Here is a 21,790-nt window from a genome sequence, read left to right as displayed (position 1 = left end):
GAAGCTCGCGTTAGCCGCAGTGAACTTACTACATAGCACTCAGCTCTAGGAAAGAGTAGTGTGCAGCTGCCACATAGGACATTAAAAAGATAGGAGTAGCTCTCTTCTCCAGTGCTAACTAAACAGAGCCAAAATGATATGAATGGTTGCAATGTACATATTGATGTCTGGAGAATAAAATCTCTCAATCTGTAGGGACAATTCATACAGTGCTTGTAAAATAAAATCTTTCTACACTGCTCAAAAAAAATAAAGGGAACACTAAAATCCCACATCCTAGATATCCCTGAATGAAATATTCCAGTTGTAAATCTTTATTCATTACATAGTGGAATGTGCTGAGAACAACAAAACCTAAAAATGATCAACGTAAATCACAACTAATATCCCACGGAGGTCTGGAGTTGGAATGATGCTCAAAAAAGTGGAAAATGAAGTTACAGGCTGATCCAACTTCAGTGGAAATGCCTCAAGACAAGGAAATGATGCTCAGTAGTGTGTGTGGCCTCCACATGCCTGTATAATCTCCCTACAATGCCTGGGCATGCTCCTGATGAGTCGACGGATGGTCTCCTGAGGGATCTCCTCCCAGACCTGGACTAAAGCATCCGCCATCTCCTGGACAGTTTGGTGCAACGTGATGTTGGTAGATGGTGCGAGACATGATGTCCCAGATGTGTTCAATCGGATTCAGGTCTGGGGAACGGGCGGGCCAGTCCATAGCTTCAGTGCCTTCACCCTGCAGGAATTGCTGACACACTCCAGCCACATGAGGTCTGGCAATTTCCTGCATTAGGAGGAACCCATGGCCAACCGCACCAGCATATGGTCTCACAAGGGGTCTGAGAATCTCATCTCGGTACCTAATGGCAGTCAGGCTACCTCTGGCGAGCACATGGAGGGCTGTGCGGCCCTCCAAAGAAATTCCACCCCACACCATTACTGACCCACTGCCAAACCGGTCATGCTGAAGGATGTTGCAGGCAGCAGATCGCTCTCCACGGCATCTCCAGACTCTCTCACGTGTATCACATGGGCCCAGTGTGAAACTACTTTCATCTTTGAAGAGCACAGGGTGCCAATGGCGAATTTGCCAATCCTGGTGTTCTGTGGCAAATGCCAAGCATCCTGCATGGTGTTGGGCTGTGAGCACAACCCCCATCTGTGGACATCGGGCAATCAGACCATTCTCATGGAGTTGGTTTCTAATTGTTTGTGCAGACACATGCACATTTATGGCCTGCTGGAGATCATTTTGCAAGGCTCTGGCAGTGCTTCTGTTCCTTCTTGCACAAAGGCTGAGGTAACGGTCCTGCTGCTGGGTTGTTGCCCTCCTATGGCCCCCTCCACATCTCCTGGTGTACTGGCCTGTCTCCTGGTAGCGCCTCCAGCCTCTGGACACTACGCTGACAGACACAGCAAACCTTGCCACAGCTCGCATTGTTGTGCCATCCTGGATGAGCTGCACTACCTGAGCCACTTGTGTGGGTTGTGCTACCACGAGTGTGAAAGCACAACCAACATTCAAAAGTGACCAAAACATCAGCCAGAAAGCATTGGTACTGAGATGTGGTCTGTGGTCCCCGGGATGTTCCGTGTATGTGAATGAGACTAGTTTTTAGAATTAGTGCTTTAAATAAAGCCTTTCACCACCACCCCAAATGCCAGATAAACGAAGTCACAGTCATATAGGAGTTTAGAACTTATAAAAAGCATATCTTTAGTGCAGGGGTGGGGAACCTCAGGCCCCAGGGCCATTGCCCTCGATGACCTTTTATCAGGCCCCCAAGCAGATTCTCAGGGAACGCATCCTTGGGCAGGGAGGTGTATTATGATTGCCACAAGCTCATTAATTTCTTCTTGCTCTGTTAGGCTGCTTTCACACATCAGTTTTTTGCCGTCTGGCACAATCCGGCAAATTTTGAAAAAAACGGATCCGGCAAAAGTGGCCGCCGGATCCGTTTTTTTCTCATAGACTTGTATTAGCGCCGGAAAACATACAGCGACGGATCTGACGAAAAATGGATGAAACGTGAGGTCAAATGATGGAATCCGGCGACGGATTCCGGTTTTTTAAACAAATCATGCATTTTCCATTCCATGCATTGTGTTTGGCAGGGTAAGAGATTCCACATAAGGATATGGATTAGAGGACCTTTTTTTTCTACTTGCATAGCAAACTGCAGAATACTTAAAGGGAACCTGTCACCCCCAAAATCGAAGGTGAGCTAAGCCCACCGGCATCAGGGGCTTATCTACAGCATTCTGTAATGCTGTAGATAAGCTCCCGATGTATCCTGAAAGATGAGAAAAAGAGGTTAGATTATACTCACCTGGGCAGGTGATCCGATCCGATGGGCGTCGCGGTCCGGTTCGGGGCCTCCCATCTTCTTACGATGACGTCCTCTTCTGGTCTTCATGCTGCGGCTCCGGCGCAGGCGTACTTTGACCTGTTGAGGGCAACGTACGCAGGCGCCGGGAAAGGTCAGAGAGGCCCGGCGCCTGCGCACTGCAGTACTTTGCTCTGCCCTCAACAGGGCAGACAAAGTACGCCTGCGCCGGAGCAGCAGCGTGAAGACCAGAAGAGGACGTCATCATAAGAAGATGGGAGGTGCTGGACCGGACCGCGACACCCATCGGACCGCCTGCCCAGGTGAGTATAATCTAACCTCTCTTTCTCATCTTTCGGGTTACATCGGGGGCTTATCTACAGCATTCCAGAATGCTGTAGATAAGCCCCTGGTGCTGGTGGGCTTAGCTCACCTTCGATATTGGGGGTGACCTGTTCCCTTTAAAGGGGTTATACAGGACTTTTATTATTTTTTTGCTATGGGGGCCAACAACTAACGGGTAGGACACTGACCACTCCTGCCAGCAATTTTCCTTACGATATTGCAGTAGTTAAGGCAGGCGATGATGAAGACATGCACTAACATTTTAGTAGATTCAGGGTTGAGGAAGGGATGAATTTTGGCAATAATTTTGATTTGTAGGTGGTGTGCACTTATGGTTTGAAGAACAGGGCAGAGTGGAGGTTTTACCCCAAGGCAGCAGACCTGTATTGTGGGGGAAAGCGTGATGTTAGTTAAAGTGATAGATTGGTCGGGTAGTTATGGTTTGAATGAGGTTGACATGCTGGAGAGGTGGTTTGTATGAGTAGTGAAATTTTCAACCGTTTCTTTAACTCACAGAACAGCAATTCATAGAGTTGCGTTCCTTTCTGGACTCCTAATGTAGGAAATGAGAACTCTTAGGCCGGGTGCCCACAATCTGGCGCTAACAGCGCTTTGGACATAGTGCTTGTTCGCTGTGTCCAAAGCTCTGCCCTCTATTGTATGAAGGTTAATCCGCATGTGTTCACCGAACCATGTGGATTTACCGCATCCCATCCATGTCTATTGATATAATTTATTTTGCGGAAACAAACATCTCCGAAAGAGAAATTGACATGCTGCAGTCTGGAGACACGCGCCGCATGTCAGTCTCTACAGTGATCCACAGGTGACTGTGGACGCATAGTGGATATGGGATTTCTAGAAATCCCATCTACTATGCTGCCACAGTTGGCTGCTGCTGCTGGTTTGATGCTGCATAAACACGCTGTGGCATACCCACAGTAATTCCGGATCATCGGCATGTACTTTTATTCTCCCCTTAGATGACGGTTGTACGTCCAGATTACCAACTAGAAAATGTTTATGGCATGTGCTTTCAATATGCCTGTGACAGATTTACTGGCACAGTATATGAGGGGAGATATGTGACAGCGCATAATGGCGTCGGTGATGTGAAACCAAGATATTTTCCTCCAGCACACATGGGCTGGTTTTAGGTGGACACCTATAGAGTTGGTGGGAAGGTGTCCACCATATCTCCACCTGCAGAGTCGACAGCGGCATGTGCTGACCTGGGATGATGTCATGTGTTCATCACAAGGTCTGGCTTAAATACCTTGACTTGTGGGTATGTTTGGAGAGGAGAGACTCCAGGTGGAGCTGAAGACACCTGGTGGTCTGAGCTGGCGAATCCATCAGATAATTGGAGTTTGTCATATGTTATCTTTTGTTTTACCGTTACGCCAGAAAGGCTCTGTTTATTTTGCTGAACACTGCTATGGTTTATGCTGTCTATAATAAACCAGCAGGTGATTTACTGCAAGAAAGGTTTCTGTGTCTACCTTGGGAAGCAGCTGAGTGAGTCAACCCCTCACAATGCCATAAATGTCTGAGATGGTAATACCCTTTTAATTTATGGCCCTTGGGATTAGATCCATGTGAAGATGTGACTCTTGAATCAGAAAAAAATGTTCATCAGTGGTCCAGGCTGATGTATAACCAAATCAAAGTTGCCCACTTGACATATTTTAAGTCAGTGTTGTATATCCCAAAACCGGAAGTGGATCCAAAGTACGGAGGAGATCCAAATCCTGCTACTATACTTTTTTTGCAGGTTGAACTCCTTAGCCAAGCAATAATACAAAATACTCCTATGTGACTGTCATAGCAAGAAAAAACCACGACCAAAGACTCCCAAATATAATTTAAATAATCCATAATACATTTATTGAAAAATCAGGTATAGATGACAACAAGGAAAGAGAGGGGTTACAACCACTAGCACATGCCAGAAAAATAGGACTCTCACAGGACGTGAAGTATATCAATAGTATAGGCTTACAGGGACATATATCATAATTTTAAAGTATGGTCACATATATATATTGCACATTTCCCATCCAGCCTAATCTATATAAAGCCTAGCACATAAGGTGTATACCAAAAATAAGAGGGAAGAGGGAAACAGCTACACAAGCTGATATCATTACCCGTAATGTGCCAGGAATGTATCCGCGAGCGTCCTCCCCGACGCGCGTTTCGGCGGTGTAGCCTTTCTCAAGGTGTGAGGAGGGAAGGGGAAGTGCACCAGTTAAAAAGCCCCAGAATCCAATCAAATCACGATTTACTAATAAACAGGTGACCAGGGACGTAAAGCGGCTTGTTGCTGTGAAGACCGCGCTACATAAAACCGGCCGGTATGTATGTTCCTAGAATATCACCGCCACTTCCTGTGACGCATGCGCTGTCATGGCAACAGGACGCTCGGCAGCGGCGGAGTCATGTGTTGAGTGATATCATGGCACATGATCACCACTGGAACACAGTGAGACGCCGCAAGCCGACGAGAGAGCCGGGACCATGGTGCGCATGCGTGCTGTGACTGGTGAGTATGGTGATCCTAACAAAGAATCACAGCTGACAATAGCTAGATACATCAGTAAAAGGTATAGTGTGGCAATATAATAATGGCACTCATGCGGTACTGATGTGGATGGCAGATAATAAATATAACTAGTAACAAATAGATCGCCCGGTAATAAAGGGTAACAAGACATAATTCTCACCCACAGATCTAGGTACAATTAAAATATTACCATATAAGACAATACTATAGCATGATGCGAACTATAAAGAAACAACAAATTGTGATAAGTATGTATTCCACAGCATATATAAGTGCCGTACATGGTAAGATGTATCATAGCAATCAGCCAAAAGTTGTATGACATTCAGTCTCCTACATCCGTAGATGTAGAGGTTTCACAGCATGCACAGATGAGCAGAAGTCCATATATACAGCAACGTCCATGCACGTCCATAGTAGATTGGATAGTTCATCGCAAAAGGAAAACATTTGATGGGACTAAGAGTAAAAGACAATACAAATAAATATAAAAACAGGGCACATGTGCATATACTAACCAACTGTACTTTATAAAAATGGTACAAAACTAATGTTCTCATTTAGTCCTTTAGGATGGACAGTATCTAAAGTCCAGATCCATCTAGTCTCTTGCTGTGCCAGTCTGGAACTGATTCTCCCACCACGAATTCCCGGATCGACCGTATCTATCCCCCTAACCCTAAGTGCAGAGCTGTTACAGTCATGATATAGCTTAAAGTGGCGAGGTAACGTACGAAGTGTGGATGCGTCATCATGGCCGACGGCCGCCTCGATTCCCAGAACATGTTCGCGTACACGCACTTTAAGTTGGCTTGTAGTTAGTCCTATATATATAAGACCGCACGGACACGTAGCAAAATAAATCACATTTCTGGTGGTACATGTGATATGCTTCCTAATTGCATATGTCCTCGATCTAGAGGAGTTGGTAAATGTGTCCGTGCGATCTACATTCGGACAGGCGACACTCTGGCCACAAGGAGCGCATCCACACCTCGGACCCACGCCATAGATAAATCTCTGTCCTGAGCCACCCTGATAGTGGCTCCTGACAAGGTAATCCCTCAGATTTTTAGAACGTCGAATGGTCACACTTGGTTTTTCAGGGAGGATCTGTTTGAGGATAGAATCTGTTTGTAAGATGGGCCATGCTTTTTGGAGGCATTCCAAACATATGATCAACTCTGTTCCCATCGGACAATTCCTCCGTTTACGAAGGATTTGTTCCAATGATGCAGACTTCGAGATGAAATCTAGAGATCTATGTGAGAGGTTTCATGAGCGGGGGTATGGGAGACGTAGTATCAAGCGGGCTTATCATAGAGCTAAATATTCTACTAGACATTCTTTGCTCTATGCCCGTGATGGTCGTAATAACACCTCCAATAAAATACGCTTTATAACCAACTACCATGACCAATTCTCGCGCATGAAAGAATGATTTGATCGGGATCTGTGGAAGCGCTGCGTGCGCGAAACAGCTGTCATCCTGTGATCAACATTATCTCCTTGTCCATTTCGCATATGTCCTAATAAAGTCTTATCTGTTTTATCGGGCTTGGTGAGTGCAAACCATTTTTTTATTTTTCTCTGTGTCTCTTTATATAGATTAGGCTGGATGGGAAATGTGCAATATATATATGTGACCATACTTTAAGTTATGATATATGTCCCTGTAAGCCTATACTATTGATATACTTCACGTCCTGTGAGCGTCGTATTTTTCTGGCATGTGCTAGTGGTTGTTGTAACCCCTCTCTTTCCTTGTTGTCATCTATACCTGATTTTTCAATAAATGTATTATGGATTATTTAAATTATATTTGGGAGTCTTTGGTCGTGGTTTTTTCTTGCTATGTATGACTTTTGCGACTTTTTCCTTGATTATGTCCATAGAAATATATTATCACAGTATTTTTACATTGTAACCCAGTTGATATAGTTACTGTGATCCTTTCTTGTCTTCATGAAGTGTTTTGACTTCCTATGTGACTGTGCCTATGTTGCTGCCATAAAGCACATAGACCTTGCCACATTGCCCATATTGAAGTACCAGTGGCAAATATGGATGACCCAAAGTGATAACTAATAGTTATAAAGTACAGTAATCATTGTAGTAGTGCTAAATACAGTAAATACAGTAGCTGCATTTCTTTAATACATAGGAATACATAAATCACTTGTACCATAAGCTGATTATTTCAGACTTTTAAGCAAAAGTGCTCATAGCTTTGTCATATTCAGCTTTTTGCAAAATATTAATTACAGAGTAAAACTGTGGAGTCATCGTTTTTTATAGTTTGACCCCTTTATTTTAATGCTCATGGGAGCCCCAGCCAAGAAAATGGCAGTGATTTCTAAAAACTGCAGTGTATATATTTCTGTGGTTCATTCTCAGACACAATCTCCTCTAGGGTAAAGGAAACAGATGCAAATATTGAAATTGGAAATACCTAACAATGCTTTAGGTTTAATTAGCTAAATATAAAGGTTGGAAACGCTGAAAAGTGGTTAAAGAGGCATTTGTTTTAGAGTTTTAGGTGTTGGCATGATGTGAGGCTGAGGGCATTTGGCAGTGTTCTGCAGAATATTACCTCTGAAAACACATTTGTGTTCTTCATTTTTTATGTATAATACTACATTCAGGTTTAACTTTGACAACTTTTCTATTTTTTTTATGGAACTTATTAGAACACTAGATTGAGGTCCGATGCCATCGCATCGGGAGGGCGGTAATGTCACGATGGGGGCAGTCTTTGCAGTGTTAAAAATTTCTCCCCCATGTGCTCACCCACCTAACCACTCTCTCTTTTTCCCATGTGCTGACTTTTCCCGTCTGTGCTCTCTTCTTTGACCTGTCTACCCCATGTGCTATCCCCCTTGTCTGCTGTCTTTCTCCTTCCTGTGCTGTGTTCTCCCCTCTTGTGCCATCCCGTTTGAGATGTCTCCCCCCGTGCTCTGTCTCTCACCCCTGTGCGCTTTCTCTCTCCCCCATCTGCTGTCTTCAAAAAGGGGTTTTCCCACGAACGAAAGTTAATTTTTAATTGTTTGTGTCTGACTGTGTACAGAACATACCACAGCTCTTGGGCAGGGGAGGAAGCAAAAGACAATACTGTCATTACAGCAGGAAGTCGCAGAGGATACAGTTTGTGAGGTAAAATATTATTTAAAAACAGTCAGTGAAATATTTTACCTGACAAAATGAATCCACTGTGATCACCTACTGTAATGTCAGTATTGTCCTTTGCTTCCTCCCCTGCCCAGGAGATGTGGTATGCTCTGTACATGGACAGACAGACAATTTTTAAAATGAACTTTCGTTCGTGGGAAAACCCCTGTAATGTGACCGGCTTCCTCTGCCTGTAGACACGTCGCGCATCTGCCGCTGGGATCACCCGGGAGCAAGAGGCTGCGTACGGAGAATACATTGTGTGTGTGGTGCTTACGGCGTATACAGTGTGTGTGTGGTGCGACGGTGTTCCGCGACGGTTTCCATATTGAGACACCCATCACTTGGACATCCACCCATTGTAGAAAAAGTTGGTGGTGAGATGCTTTAATTGCCCAAAGATGTCATCATTTGTGACCAGCTAAAAAAAACAACAACCTGTAAATATCCGATCTATGTGAATCCAGCCCTATAATTATAAGTAGTGAGTAGAATGTACTTCTGGAGTTCAGGATTAGGTACATTTCTTTACAGCTTGCTTTATGTGTACATATAATAGTTCAAATTTCAAAATCTGCGAGCAAGCCCGTAACTGTGGCAGTATATTATTACGGTATTTATTCCATGACGCTTAACATCTGAGGAGGGGTATACATAATAAAAACAAGTACAATAATCTTAAACAATACAAGTCACGACTGGTACAGGAGGAGAGAGGACCCTGCCCGCGAGGGCTCACAATCTACAAGGGTTGGGTGAGGATACAATAGGCGAGGGTAGAGCTAGTCGTGCAGTGGCTTGGTCGAACGGTGGTTACTGCAGGTTGTAGGCTTGTCGAAAGAGGTATGTCTTCAGGTTCTTTTTGAAGGTTTCGATGGTAGGCGAGAGTCTATGTTGTGGTAGAGAGTTCCAGAGTAGGGGTGATGCGCGAGAGAAATCTTGTATTCGATTGTGGGAAGAGGAGATAAGAGGGGAGTAAAGAAGGAGATCTTGTGAGGATCGGAGGTTGCGTGCAGTTAAGTACCGGGAGGTGAGGTCACAGATGTATGGAGGAGACAGGTTGTGGATGGCTTTGTATGTCATGGTTAGGGTTTTGAACTGGAGTAATTGGGTAATGGGGAGCCAGTGCAGGGATTGACAGAGGGGAGAGGCCGGGGAATAGCCGGGGGACAGGTGGATTAGTCGGGCAGCAGAGTTTAGAATAGATTAGAGGGGTGCGAGAGTGTTCGAGGGGAGGCCACAGAGCAGGAGGTTGCAGTAGTCAAGGCGGGAGATGATGAGGGCATGGACTAGGGTTTTTGCAGATTCTTGGTTGAGGAATGTACGGATCCGTGAAATATTTTTGAGTTGAAGTCTGCAGGAAGTGGAAAGAGCTTGTATATGTGGTTTGAAAGAGAGATCAGTGTCAAGGATTACCCCAAGGCAGCGAGCTTTTGGGACTGGGGAGAGTGGGCAGCCATTTACTTTAATGGATAGGTCCGTTGGGGAGGTTGTGTGAGATGGGGGAAAGATGATGAATTCTGTTTTGTCCATATTAAGTTTTAGAAATCTAGCAGAGAAGAAGGATGAAATAGCGGACAGTCATTGAAGGGATTCTGGTTAGTAGGGTGGTGATGCCTGGTCCAGAGATGTAGATCTGTGTGTTGTCGGCATAGAAATGATACTGAAAGCCGTGAGATTCTTTGAGCTGTCCCAGGCCGAAGGTGTAAATGGAGAAGAGCAGGGGCCCTAGGACTGAACCTTGCAGGACTCCGACAGATAGGGGGCGAGGTGAGGAGGTGGTGTGCGAGTGGGAGACACTGAATGTCCGGTCTGTTAGGTATGACGAGATCCAGGATAGGGCCAAGTCTGTGATGCCAAGGGATGAGAGGGTCTGTAATAATAGGGAATGGTCCACTGTGTCAAAGGCAGAGGACAGGTCCAGGAGGAGGAGGACAGAGTAGTGTTGCTTGGCGTTGGCGGTTAATAGGTCATTGGTGACCTTAGTTAGGGCAGTTTTACTGGAGTGGTGTGACGGATGCCAGATTGTAAGCGGTTGAAGAGGGAGCAAGAAGAGACATGGGAGGGCAGTTCAAGATGGACGTGTTCCAGTAGTTTTGAGGCATAGGGGAGACGTGATATAGGGCGATAGCTAGATACAGAGGATGGGTCAAGAGAGGGCTTTTTGCAGATAGGTGTGATTGAGGCATGTTTAAAGCTTGAAGGGAAAACACCAGTTGTTAATGATAGGTTGAAGAGATGGGTTAGGGTTGGGATGAAGATTGTGGTGAGGTGTTGGGATGGGATCTGGGTCAAGTGCACAGGTGGTGAGATGCGATCGAGTAGGGAGGAGAGTCGATCTTCTGTAATGGTGGAGAAGTTGGTTTTGGAGGAGGAGGGCTGGGCAGTTAGGAGGAAGGGCTCCGGGGGTTGTTGACCAAAACTGTCTCTGATGTTATCAATCTTCTGCTTGAAAAATGAGACAAAGTCTTCAGCTGAGATGAGTGGGGATGGAGTAGGTGCTGGGGGACGGAGGAGAGAATTGAAGGTGTTGAATATCTGTTTAGGGTTGTGAAACAGGGAGGATATCAGAGATGAGAAGTAAGTTTGTTTAGCTGTGTTGAGTGTGGCCTTGAAAGTAGTGAGGGACTGTTTGAATGCGATGAAGTGCTCGTTGGAGTGGGGTCTTTTCCATCTCCGCTCAGCAGCCCTGGAAGCTCGCCTCATTTCTTTGGTCAGGATGGTGTGCCAGGGCTGTCTGTTGATTTTGCGAGCCTTGGTATGTGTGAGAGGGGCAACCAATTCCAAAGCTACAACTATTGTGGTGTTATAAAGAGCGGCATCCACATTGTGTAAGGAACTTATGTCTGAAAGTGGGAGGAGGGATTCAGAGAGTGAGTGTAGATTGAGGTGCTTAAGATTTCTGCGAGGGCTTGCAAGTTTGTGGGGTGGGGGTTGTAGACAAGGAGTGGAGAGGGAAGAGAATGTGAGTAGGTTGTGGTCCGAAAGAGGAAGAGGTGAGTTAGAGAGTTTAGATAGGGAGCAAAGGCGGGTGAAGATGAGCTCCAATGTGTGGCCATCTTTGTGAGTGGCTGCAGACGACCATTGAGTGAGGCCGAAGGAGGAAGTGAGGGATAGAAGTTTAGTGGCAGCTGAGAGGGAAGTGTCAATGGGGATGTTGAAGTCTCCCAAGATTATAGTGGGGATGTCAGCGGAGAGGAAATGAAGTAGCCAGGTGGTGAAGTGGTCAAAGAAGGTGGTGGCTGGCCCTGGGGGGCGGTAAATGACAGCCAGTTGGAGCAGGAGTAGATGCGCACAGAGTGCACCTCAAAGGAAGGGAGGGTAACAGAGGGTGGCAGTGGGATTGGGGTGAAGGAGCAGGTGTCTGACAGGAGAAAACCAACTCCTCTGCCATGCTAGCTGCTGGGGCGGGGTGTGTGGGAAAGGTGGAATCCACCATACGAAAGTGCAGCAGGAGAGGCTGTGTCAGAAGTGGTGAGCCAGGTTTTGGTGATGGCAAGGAAGGAAAGTTTGTTAGTAATAAAAAGATCATGAACGTAGGAAAGTTTGTTGCAGACAGAGCGAGTGTTCCACAGAGCTCCTGTTAGTGGGACTGGGGAAGCAGGGGCTGGGCGAATGGGTATAAGGTTAGAGAGGTCACGGTAAGTTGTGATAGAGCGTTGATGGGAGGTAGAAATGATTGGGGGGATGTGGGGAGGAGGACCAGGATTTGGAGAGATAGCTAATGTTCCTCCATAAATTACGGAACGACAACCAGATAAAATAATAAGTGGGAAAAGGGATAAGTTTCACTTTTTGGCTATGTGCACACGTTCAGGATTTCTTGCAGAAATTTCCTGAGCAAAACAGGGCATTTTCCGCAAGAAATCCGCGTTTTTCTTGCGTTTTTACCGCGTTTTTGGTGCGGTTTTTTTTTGCGGATTTTTCCAGAGGTTCCCAATGCAATAATATAGTGCGAAATCCGCAAAAAATCCTCAAAAATTAATGAACATGCTGCGTTATTTACCGCAATGCGTTTTTTTTCGCGGAAAAAAGCGCATCATGTGCGCAAAAATTGCGGAATGCTTTCTAAATGATGGGATGCATGATTAATGTATGCGTTTTTTTCGCGTTTTTATAGCGAAAAAATGTGAAAAATCTGCAACGTGTGCACACAGCTTTTCAGGACTCTATTTTACCCTGTTGCTGACTAGGAACAAATTCTGGTTTTATCATGCAATAGTTTTTAACAGCTCTTAAAATATATTATTGTTTGGATATTGAAATATTTTTACCTCTTTTTCATGACACATGAGGCTTAATTTTTAACCTTTTTAAAAAAAAAAATAAAAAAATTATCAAGGAAATTTTTTTTTAAAAAAGTGTCTACTTTTTTAAAATATTTTTTTATGTTTTTATACATCCAAAAAGAACAGCTTAAAAAAATGATTGTTTCCCATTCCATAGAAATATTTTTTAGATATTGAACAGATTTATTCTTTTCAACAGAGGCAGGGCAATAAACCTATTTGAACTGGCGGTGTTTATTTTTTCTTGCTTTTACTTGTTTCATTTATTTTACACAGTGTGCCCCCTGTAGGATCTTAAAAGACCTTTTGATGCATTTTGAACATATTCATTATTTTTGTTGCTGATTTCCCCTGTAATTAAAGCTGGTATATTGGCCCGATTAATGGGAGAAATTCAGTTTCCAGGCTGCATATCAGGACTGACTAGGTTTCAAAGGACTCAGCAGCTCTTGCATCATCCCTACTCCCAGCGATCACATGATCACTGGGTGCAGAGGAGGAAGCACTATCAGTATGTGATATATGCAAATGCTTGTTTAGTGTTGTGTATAAACCAACAGAAAGGCAAACATAATGATGAATTATGTTTCTCTTCTCTGCAAGGAGTCTGGCTGTGTCTGACAGCCAGCTCCTCACCTCCACAGCTGCATCATCTCCTGTAATCTTACTATGCAGTGATGTTTTACTCTATGTGCAATACAGTAGTGTTAGGCTGGTTTCACATTTGCGTTTTAAAACGCAGCGTTTAAAAAAAAACGCAGGTGGTGAAAAAACGCATGTAAACGCGTGCAAACGCTGCGTTTTTTAGACGCATGCGTTTTTTAGACGCATGCGTTTTTGCATGCGGTTAAAAAAACACGGCGTTTTGACGCGTTTACATGCGTTTTTTCATGCGCTTGCGTTTTTGAAACGCATGCTGAGAAGTGTGTGACAGCTGCCAATCATCAAAATCAACTAGAAAACCCACTATAAATAGAAATAGGTAGGGTTAGGGATAGGGTTAGGGATAGGTTTAGGGTTAGGTTCCCTAGGGTTAGGGTTAGAATGTCCTGGTCACCAGGTCACTGATAAGCCACCCCCCCACCATCAAGGTGATAAAGGGATCCAAACCCTAACCCTACCCCTAACCCTAACCCTAGGGATCCTAGGGATCCATAGGGATGTTGACCTGGTGACCAGGACAATTCTTCTAATAAAAAGCTTTGTTCAATGTGGACACCCCAAGATATACGGTATTGCTATAGAGTACTAAAAATATTAACTCGTAGAGTATTCACTTTCATATTGTTAGGGGTAGGGTTAGGGTTAGGGTTAGGATCCCTTTATCACCTTGATGGTTGGGGGGTGGCTTATCAGGGTGTATTCTTGTTTTTTTCTAAAAACGCATGCGTTTTTAACGCAAGCAAACGCATGTGCTTAAAAACGCATGCGTTTACATAGACAACAATACGTTTTTTTGCCGCAAAAAAAGCCTCTAGAAATTACTACATGTTGCATTTCTGCGACAGAACGCATGCAGCAAAAAAACGCATGCGTCGTTAAACGCGGCCAAACGCGTACAAAAAAACGCATGCGGTTTTAATGTTAAACATAGGGAAAAAAACGCATGCGTTTTTTTCTGTACAAACGCTGCAGATCAAAACGCAAGTGTGAAACCGGCCTTAGAGTAGTAAAAATAAGACCACATAGATTTCCCCTGTATTTATATTCTAGGTTCTCAGTCTTCTCCCTCAAAATGTAATCTCCTGTCTCAGAGGTAGGAAGCCACACAGAGCTGTCAAAATAGACTTTTTTTGGTGTATTCATGTGTATCAATTTACTGACAGCGAGCAGACATGATGAGGAATTGGAACACAAAGAGGACATTTACTTAAATGGGAACTGTACTTTCAACAAACTTTGCATAAATCCATAGTACAGGCAAATATAAGAAACGTTGTAATACATCTTCTAGAGAAATTAGCTTCTTTCCCGTTTGTCAGACACTTGTTCCTCCCAGCTCTCACTCCCACCTCCTGAACTAGTCTTAGGATACGTGCCCACGATCAGGAATAGTAGCGTTTTGGACGCTGCGTCCAAAACCCAGCTTTCTAGATAAAATGCACTTGTCTTTTGGAACTGTGCAGATTTACTGCATCTAATGACAATGTATTGGGGAAGATACGCACAGGAGACTAGCATCTCCGCTACAGAAATTTACGTGCTGTCACTCATAAACTCGCACCGCAGCATAATGGGAATGGGAATTCTATAAATCCCATCCACTGTGCTTGTAATATAGAATGCAGCATTTTGCTGCTTTCAAAACGCTACTATTCCTGATTGTGGGCACGTACCCATACACTCCTAAGAAACCGTTCCAATCCATCTTCCTCCGACACAAAGGGCATGCTTGCTCACTGTGGTGTCATTCATACCATTCATTATAGTCTTAGTCATACCATTCATTATACTCTTTGGAGAGGGGAAGAAGAGAGGCGCACAGTGACAAAACAGACAGACAGGAACGTAGAAAGAGCGTGATGAAATGTCTAACACAATTTACCTAATCCTAGAGCTCGATTCACATCTACATTGCTCAGTACCGCTATGTAATTTCCTCCTTGCTGCTGATGTTTGTCTGTGTGCTAAACAAGAAATAAAAAGCAGTAATCCATACTTGTGTGCTGTGTTGTGTATAGCAGAGGTCACAGCATCAAGTCTCCTCAGCTCAGAGTGGATTGCAAGTTAGAGATAGAGAATTCAGAGGGGAAACTGGTGATATTGCAGGATACAAGTTCTATAATGGCCAGAAAGCGTTAATCCTCATTTACACACACACAGGTCAACTAATTCTGAAAAGGGACTTGAAAGTAGTTACCCTTTAAGGCTTGTGTTTGTACTCTAGACCTAATTTTCTGTCCTCAGGAATAATGTGCCACAATGTTATTTTTGCATATTGGGTGCCACAGATCCAAATCTACCCCTGTAAGCTGGATAAGCTGGCTTAGACTTGCAGTATAGTTTACGCCAGCTGGTCCGTGCGAAGTCTCTTGCTGCGGCTAATTGCAGATAGTGAGTTTGGTGAGCTGATCTCCCCGTTCTACTGTATATTACTGTGAATGGTGCTACCGCTTTCCACATTTTAGAAAATTGGTAAATCAAAAAGGTGCAGAATTTTATGCAAGTTACAGTAGTAATTGTGGTCCAGGGTCCTTTATAATTGTCCACAGAATCGTGTTAGAAGGTTACTTTTGGTGCATTCCCGTGCAGTCGACGGGCGCATCAAAGCGACACATCCGCATGTCCTGCATACCCAATGTTAAGGATAGGTACGCAGGACACATGCAGAAGTAGGCGGACCTAAACGGAAGAAGTGCGGAAGTGGGCGGAGCTTCAGCGAGGAAGTCCACAAAGCCCTGGTACGCAAGTGTGAACCCGGCCTTACCTTTCCGTTCTACATTATTTATGTTTTCTTTGCGGAAAACTTTTCACATTTGTTTTACTGGTTTCCATAAATGTCTAAAGAAAATCTATCTTTGGTTTCTATCTCAGGTGCTGTAGCATTGAAGAATCTGGAAATTAAAGAAAATGCACTGGTGAGTAACTGCTTAATTCATAAAGTTTGCATAGGGTTGTAGACTTTATTATTAATAACACCACTGGCTAGTAGGTTACACAGAAAACCTCTAATTTCATATTGTCCCATTTCCAGTTTAACAATTAAAAATCTGGAACAAAAACCCTTAGCCAAGTGTAAAAAAAAAAAATAAAAATAAAAAAGAATTTTTGCATTAATTCTTCTTAAGTCTGTAGAAAAGTCTTGTCTTATAGCACCGAATATTTTTTTTTCTTTTTATAGAGTCAACTGGATGTGCCTTTTAAAGTTAAAGCCGGCCATATCGGTGAGTTTTATTTTACTGGATCAGTAAGTTACATCCCATAAGTGAAAAACTTCAAAATGAGGTATTAAGAAAGTTTCTCCATATGTAGTGAATTTCGTGTCTTTGACATTTCGATGAGCTGTAATTTGCTTTTGGTCACTGTGTTCCTCTGATTACCTAGAAATAAGGTGGCTCAGTAGTTACATTGCAAAGTAGATCCATAGGTTGCATCAAAAGCTCCCATTCAAATAAAACGGCAATTAATTTATATATTTGATACTGCAATACCTAATTGTACTGATACTTGGGAGGTGCATGAAGGTAAAAGATTAGGCCAAATTTGGGTCACCTTGACCAGCACCATGCGGTGTCAGTGTCGCTCCTTGCTTTTGCTGTAGGTTAGTTTGGATAGAGCATGCACTTCTTCTGTAAACTGTAGTCTAGACAAGAGGTCCACAGGTTAGTTGTCCTTTTGTTGGTAAGAAACAAACATAATTCGTGGTTCTTTTAGTACAAGAAAAAATGTAAGATATAACCTTTTGCTACGTACACTTGAAAATTAAGAACGAGTATCAATGCCTCTATTTTTGGTGAAATGTTGGCTAGTTTAATATGTATGTGGCTTATACAAAAGGTGGATTTCACTCATTTCAAAGAAAAGTTTGTTTTCTTTGGTCAAAAAAGGGGCAGTTTTTTAGTTGATATCGTGTAGTGCTCTCACAATGAAAGTTAGGTTCCTCTTATAATGTTCAGTAACATATGAAATTAGAAAGCATTTTTTATCAGAATCTGTCAGCGGTGACCTCACCATGAGGTAGAGACAAAGATCACGATTCCAGCGATTTATCACTTAGTATCCTGAGGGCAGTAGTTATCGTAGAGTCAGTTTGTCTTGCTGCAGATTGAACAGAGCTCAGTTGTTGATCTGTGTATAGCCCACCCTCACCACAGCTTTCCATGTACATGGTACAGTGACAGAGAGATGCTAATCAGTGCTGGAGGCGTGGTTGGACTTGAAGGCACAAGGCCACTTGTCCTGTAATGATGATATCCCGATTAAACACTCATTATACTGAAACAGCAAAACACAGCCTGGTAAGTGACACATCCCTGTAGTCAGGCTCCCTGCTCCTACATTACTGTGGTCTCATATTATATTGTAAAAACATGCTGACAGATTCCCTTTAAAGAGATATTCCCATCTCCAAGATCCTATCCAAATATGTAGTATGTGTAATAATATTAGCAAATACCTCCAATTAGAAATATAGTGTAGTTTTTCTGATTCTCTATGCCTCTTTCCTCATGTGCAGGCATTGCAGGATCTTAGGTATCCATGGTTACGACCACAAGCAACTATCTAAGGTCTTGCAATGCTTGCACATGAGGAAAGAGGCATAGCGAATTAAAAAAATTATACTACATTTCTAATTAGAGGTAATGTTCTATTATTATTATTATTACTACACATGTACTACATATTAGGATAGTATCTTGGAGATGGGAATATCCCTTTAAGTCATTGTTGATGCTTTAAAAAATAGCTTTTTAGTATCCTAGCCATCTTTATAGTCAGTCTGAAGTATACTATGCTTCAAAACCTCTGAGAAGTGTAACTATTACTTAGTGTGACCTGTGTTTTAGGCAGTGCTACTGTTACAAATGTTAATGTTGCTACGGTTGACAAAAGTGTCTTATTTTTGTGCGCTTCCACTACGCCAGGGATGGGGAATCTTTTTTTTTTTTTATGCCAAGGGCAATTTGGATATTTAGGCTGTGTGCACACGTTGCGGATTTTTCCGCTCCGTTTTTGAAAAATCCACAGGTAAACCGCACTTAATTTTACCTGCGGATTACCTGTGGATTTCCAGCGTTTTTTGTGTGGATTTCACCTGCGGATTCCTATTGAGGAGCAGGTGTAAAACGCTGCAGAATCCGCACAAAGAATTGACCTGCTGCGGAAAATAAGCAGTGGCATTTCCATGCGGAATTTTCCACAGCATGTGCACTGAGGATTTTGTTTTCCGTAGGTTTACATGGTACTGTAAACCAGAGGGAAAACATCTGCAACGTTTGTACATGCCCTTATACCCTCCTTCGGGGGCCTTACAAACTCCGCCCACAAAGTACATCCTGACTCTGGCACTGGTGTCAGGACGTAATCTTTCATTGCATGCCCTTCAGTGTTCAGTAGTGAACACTGCATGTGTGTGCTAACAGAGCAAGAAGAAATTAATGAGCTGGTTGTAATCAAAATACACCTCCCTGCCCAAGAATGAGGTCCCTGAGAATCTGCTCGGGGGCCTGATAAAAGGTCATCGAGGGCCGTAAATGGCCCTGGGGCCTAAGGTTCCCCACCCATGCACTAGGCAGTTATCAATGCAGACGTCTAGGAGTGAACTTTCTGTATGATCACTTATAACAGTCAGGCCGAAGAACAAACTCCTCTGGGCCCTGTTAGCAAACTTACTGCTTTTATAGTGTATTGTTGTAGAGTTTTTTGTTTTTTTTGCGTTATTTAAAAAAAAAAAAAAAAAAAAAATCCCGTAGGTTATTTAGGTATTTGATAGTAAGAGTAGCCAAATGTTGCTTTAAAAAGTTTAAATAATCTGTTATAATATTTTTATACAGGAAAGCTTGATCTTAAAATTCCTTGGAAAAACCTTTATACTCAACCAGTGGAGGCCGTTTTGGATGGTGTTTACTTACTTATTGTGCCTATTGCTAGTAAGTTCCTGTTCCTTTTGGTGTTGTACTTTTTTTTTTTTTTAAATCCCAGAATTAAATGAAAGGGTTTGTCCTCTACAAGTGAACTCTTTCTCAATCTGATTGGTTGGCCCCGATAAAAAATAAAAGCACCTATATTCCCCTCCCGTGTAGGCGCTGTTCCAGCGGTGTCAGCACTCGTGTTCCCAGGGCCCTCGTGCAGTTGTTATGACATGTGAGCCCGGTGCCCAGTCGGCGCTGGTGTCACGGTCTCCACCTTCGGACAAATTGAACATCAAGAGGAAGTCATAGCTCAGCTGCAGCCCTGACTTCCTGTTTGTGTTTAGCACGTCTGACGGCGGGGATAGGGAAGCCGGGACTGATCGGGCACCGGGATCACATGTCATAACAACTGCACGAGAGCCCCGGGGTTGTGAGTGTCGACACCACTGGAGGGCGCTGGCCTAGGAGGGTGAGTACTAAGTGTGTTAATTTTATCGGCACCAAACATGCAGATCAAGAAGGAGTTTTCCTGTTTTCCTAGTAGTGGACAACCCCTTTACAATGGATGCTGTTTGTAACACATAGCAAGCAACTTCAGTACAGGGGATTACTTTTTGGACATGTTACCGAGTATCTTATAGACCACAAATTGCTTCCAAATAACAAAATATATTTTTAGTTGTTCTGTTGAGGTTTATGCTTTTTATGTCTATTCATAATTCTAGTTTGGGCGGTTTAACATTTTGATATGAGGTGGATATGGGATCTAAGAAATATCTTTCTCCTTGCGGAGAGTGACATGTTAAACATGCCAAGATGAGGAGACTTAAAGCCACAATGCTCCTCTGGGAAATATGCAAATTGTCTCTTCAGAGAGGATGAGAACTAGATCTCTACTGCCACCTATTGGAAGTAGCAATCCTAACAGTCAATGTCGACCCTTTAACGAGTCTTGTCACATGACTTAGGATAAAAGCCAAACCAGAATCTCAATAGGTGGATATGAGTTGTTTCATTCCTGTTTTCTGTCCCTTTTCTCCTTTTATAAACCTAAGTTTCCTTCTTTGATCATTAGTCTTAGAGCTATAAATGCCTATTAAAAATAAATATTATTATTAGCCCAAATTGCTGACCTCCTTATCTGGATATTCCTGTTTTTCTACATTGTTTTCATAGTGATGGGGCAATACAAACTGTGGTTAATGTGAAACAATGTGGCTTTTTGTAACATTTGTTAATTTTACACACATTTAAGGTATAAAATATGATGCAGAAAAAGAAGGAAAACAATTCTTGGAAGCCAGACAGCGGGAACTACAGCGCATTGAGGAGGCCAAGCAGAAAGTGGCTGATCAGGGTAAGGGGAAGTTCACATTTAGACAATCTAATATATAAAGCTGAATGTGTGTATGTATGTATGTGTGTGTGTATGTCCGGGATTGGCATCTGAACCGTCGCAGCTACAGCCACAAAATTTTGCACAGTCACACGTCTGGACCCCGAGAGCGTCAAAGCTATGTTGTGAGGTGAAATTTTAACCCCGCGCTTTCCAATTCACCAAACAATTTTGCCCCTATCTACATAATGGGGAAAAAGTGAAAGGAAAAGTGTTGGAGGCAAATTAACAGCTGCCAGATGTGAACAAGGGGGACTTAAAGAATGACAGCGATGGCGCCAAAGAGTATATACCGTACAGTTGCTAAGGTGGGGCCCCGACATGGGATAATCACCACACCACCACGGGGATATGAACACACACACAAAATGCGCCACACACTACCACGTGCTCGAACACATATACCACCCTCAGCGCACATTTCACCACACATACACCAACCTCGCCACATAAAAGTCGAAACACAAAAGTCGCCGCTCAAAACTCACCACGCGCAAAACTCTCCACATGCAAAACTCGCCACACGTGCAAAACTCACCTCATGGAAAACTCGCCACACGCAAAACTTGCACACGCGGAAAAATTGCCACATGAACAAAAGTTGCAACACATGCAAAAGTTGCCTCACGCAAAACTTGCACATACTCAAAAGGCACCACACATAAAACTCGCCACGCGCAAAACTCGCCATGCTCAAAACTTGCTGCACACAACTTGCTGCACTTACCTGTCACATGCAACTCGACACACAAAAAGTTGCTACACGCATGTCGCCACACAAAACTCAACTCACAAAAGTCGCTACATGCATGTCGCCACACGCAACTCAACACACACAACTTGACACACGAAACTCGCCCTAAAACACACACAAGTCTGGTATTATCCTTCAAAAATAAAAATCTGATTAATAAGCAGATAAACTACAAGAGCAACAAATGTACCATATAGGAATCTGGCAGCTGTCAGTCACATGACCAGTCTATTATGTGTATGTGTGAGCTAATATATACTGCCAGGGGGTGGGCTTACTGTTGGCTGGGGATTTATCAGGCTGCCAATTTAGCTTACAAATACTGAGGTAAAAATACTGACCAAATAACGTGTGAACGAGGTCTAATACA

General features: G+C 43.4%; 1 protein-coding gene across 2 annotated transcripts in view; it reads left to right on the top strand.

The window, feature by feature from the left end:
• The window catches only part of VPS13A (vacuolar protein sorting 13 homolog A), a 277,896-nt gene that overhangs the window by 15,080 nt on the left and 241,026 nt on the right, over window positions 1–21,790 (top strand). For both annotated transcript variants that reach the window (XM_077249012.1, XM_077249013.1), the window contains exons 2-5: window positions 16,233–16,276; window positions 16,540–16,582; window positions 19,193–19,288; window positions 20,526–20,627. In XM_077249012.1, the coding sequence (XP_077105127.1) occupies window positions 16,233–16,276; window positions 16,540–16,582; window positions 19,193–19,288; window positions 20,526–20,627 (285 nt within the window). The remainder of the gene's footprint in view (window positions 1–16,232; window positions 16,277–16,539; window positions 16,583–19,192; window positions 19,289–20,525; window positions 20,628–21,790) is intronic.

The sequence above is a fragment of the Ranitomeya variabilis genome, chromosome 1, assembly GCF_051348905.1.
Source record: "Ranitomeya variabilis isolate aRanVar5 chromosome 1, aRanVar5.hap1, whole genome shotgun sequence".
NCBI classification, from domain to species: domain Eukaryota; kingdom Metazoa; phylum Chordata; class Amphibia; order Anura; family Dendrobatidae; genus Ranitomeya; species Ranitomeya variabilis.
The sequence above is the reverse complement of the archived record's forward strand: the minus strand, read 5'-3'. Positions and strand labels throughout refer to the sequence as shown.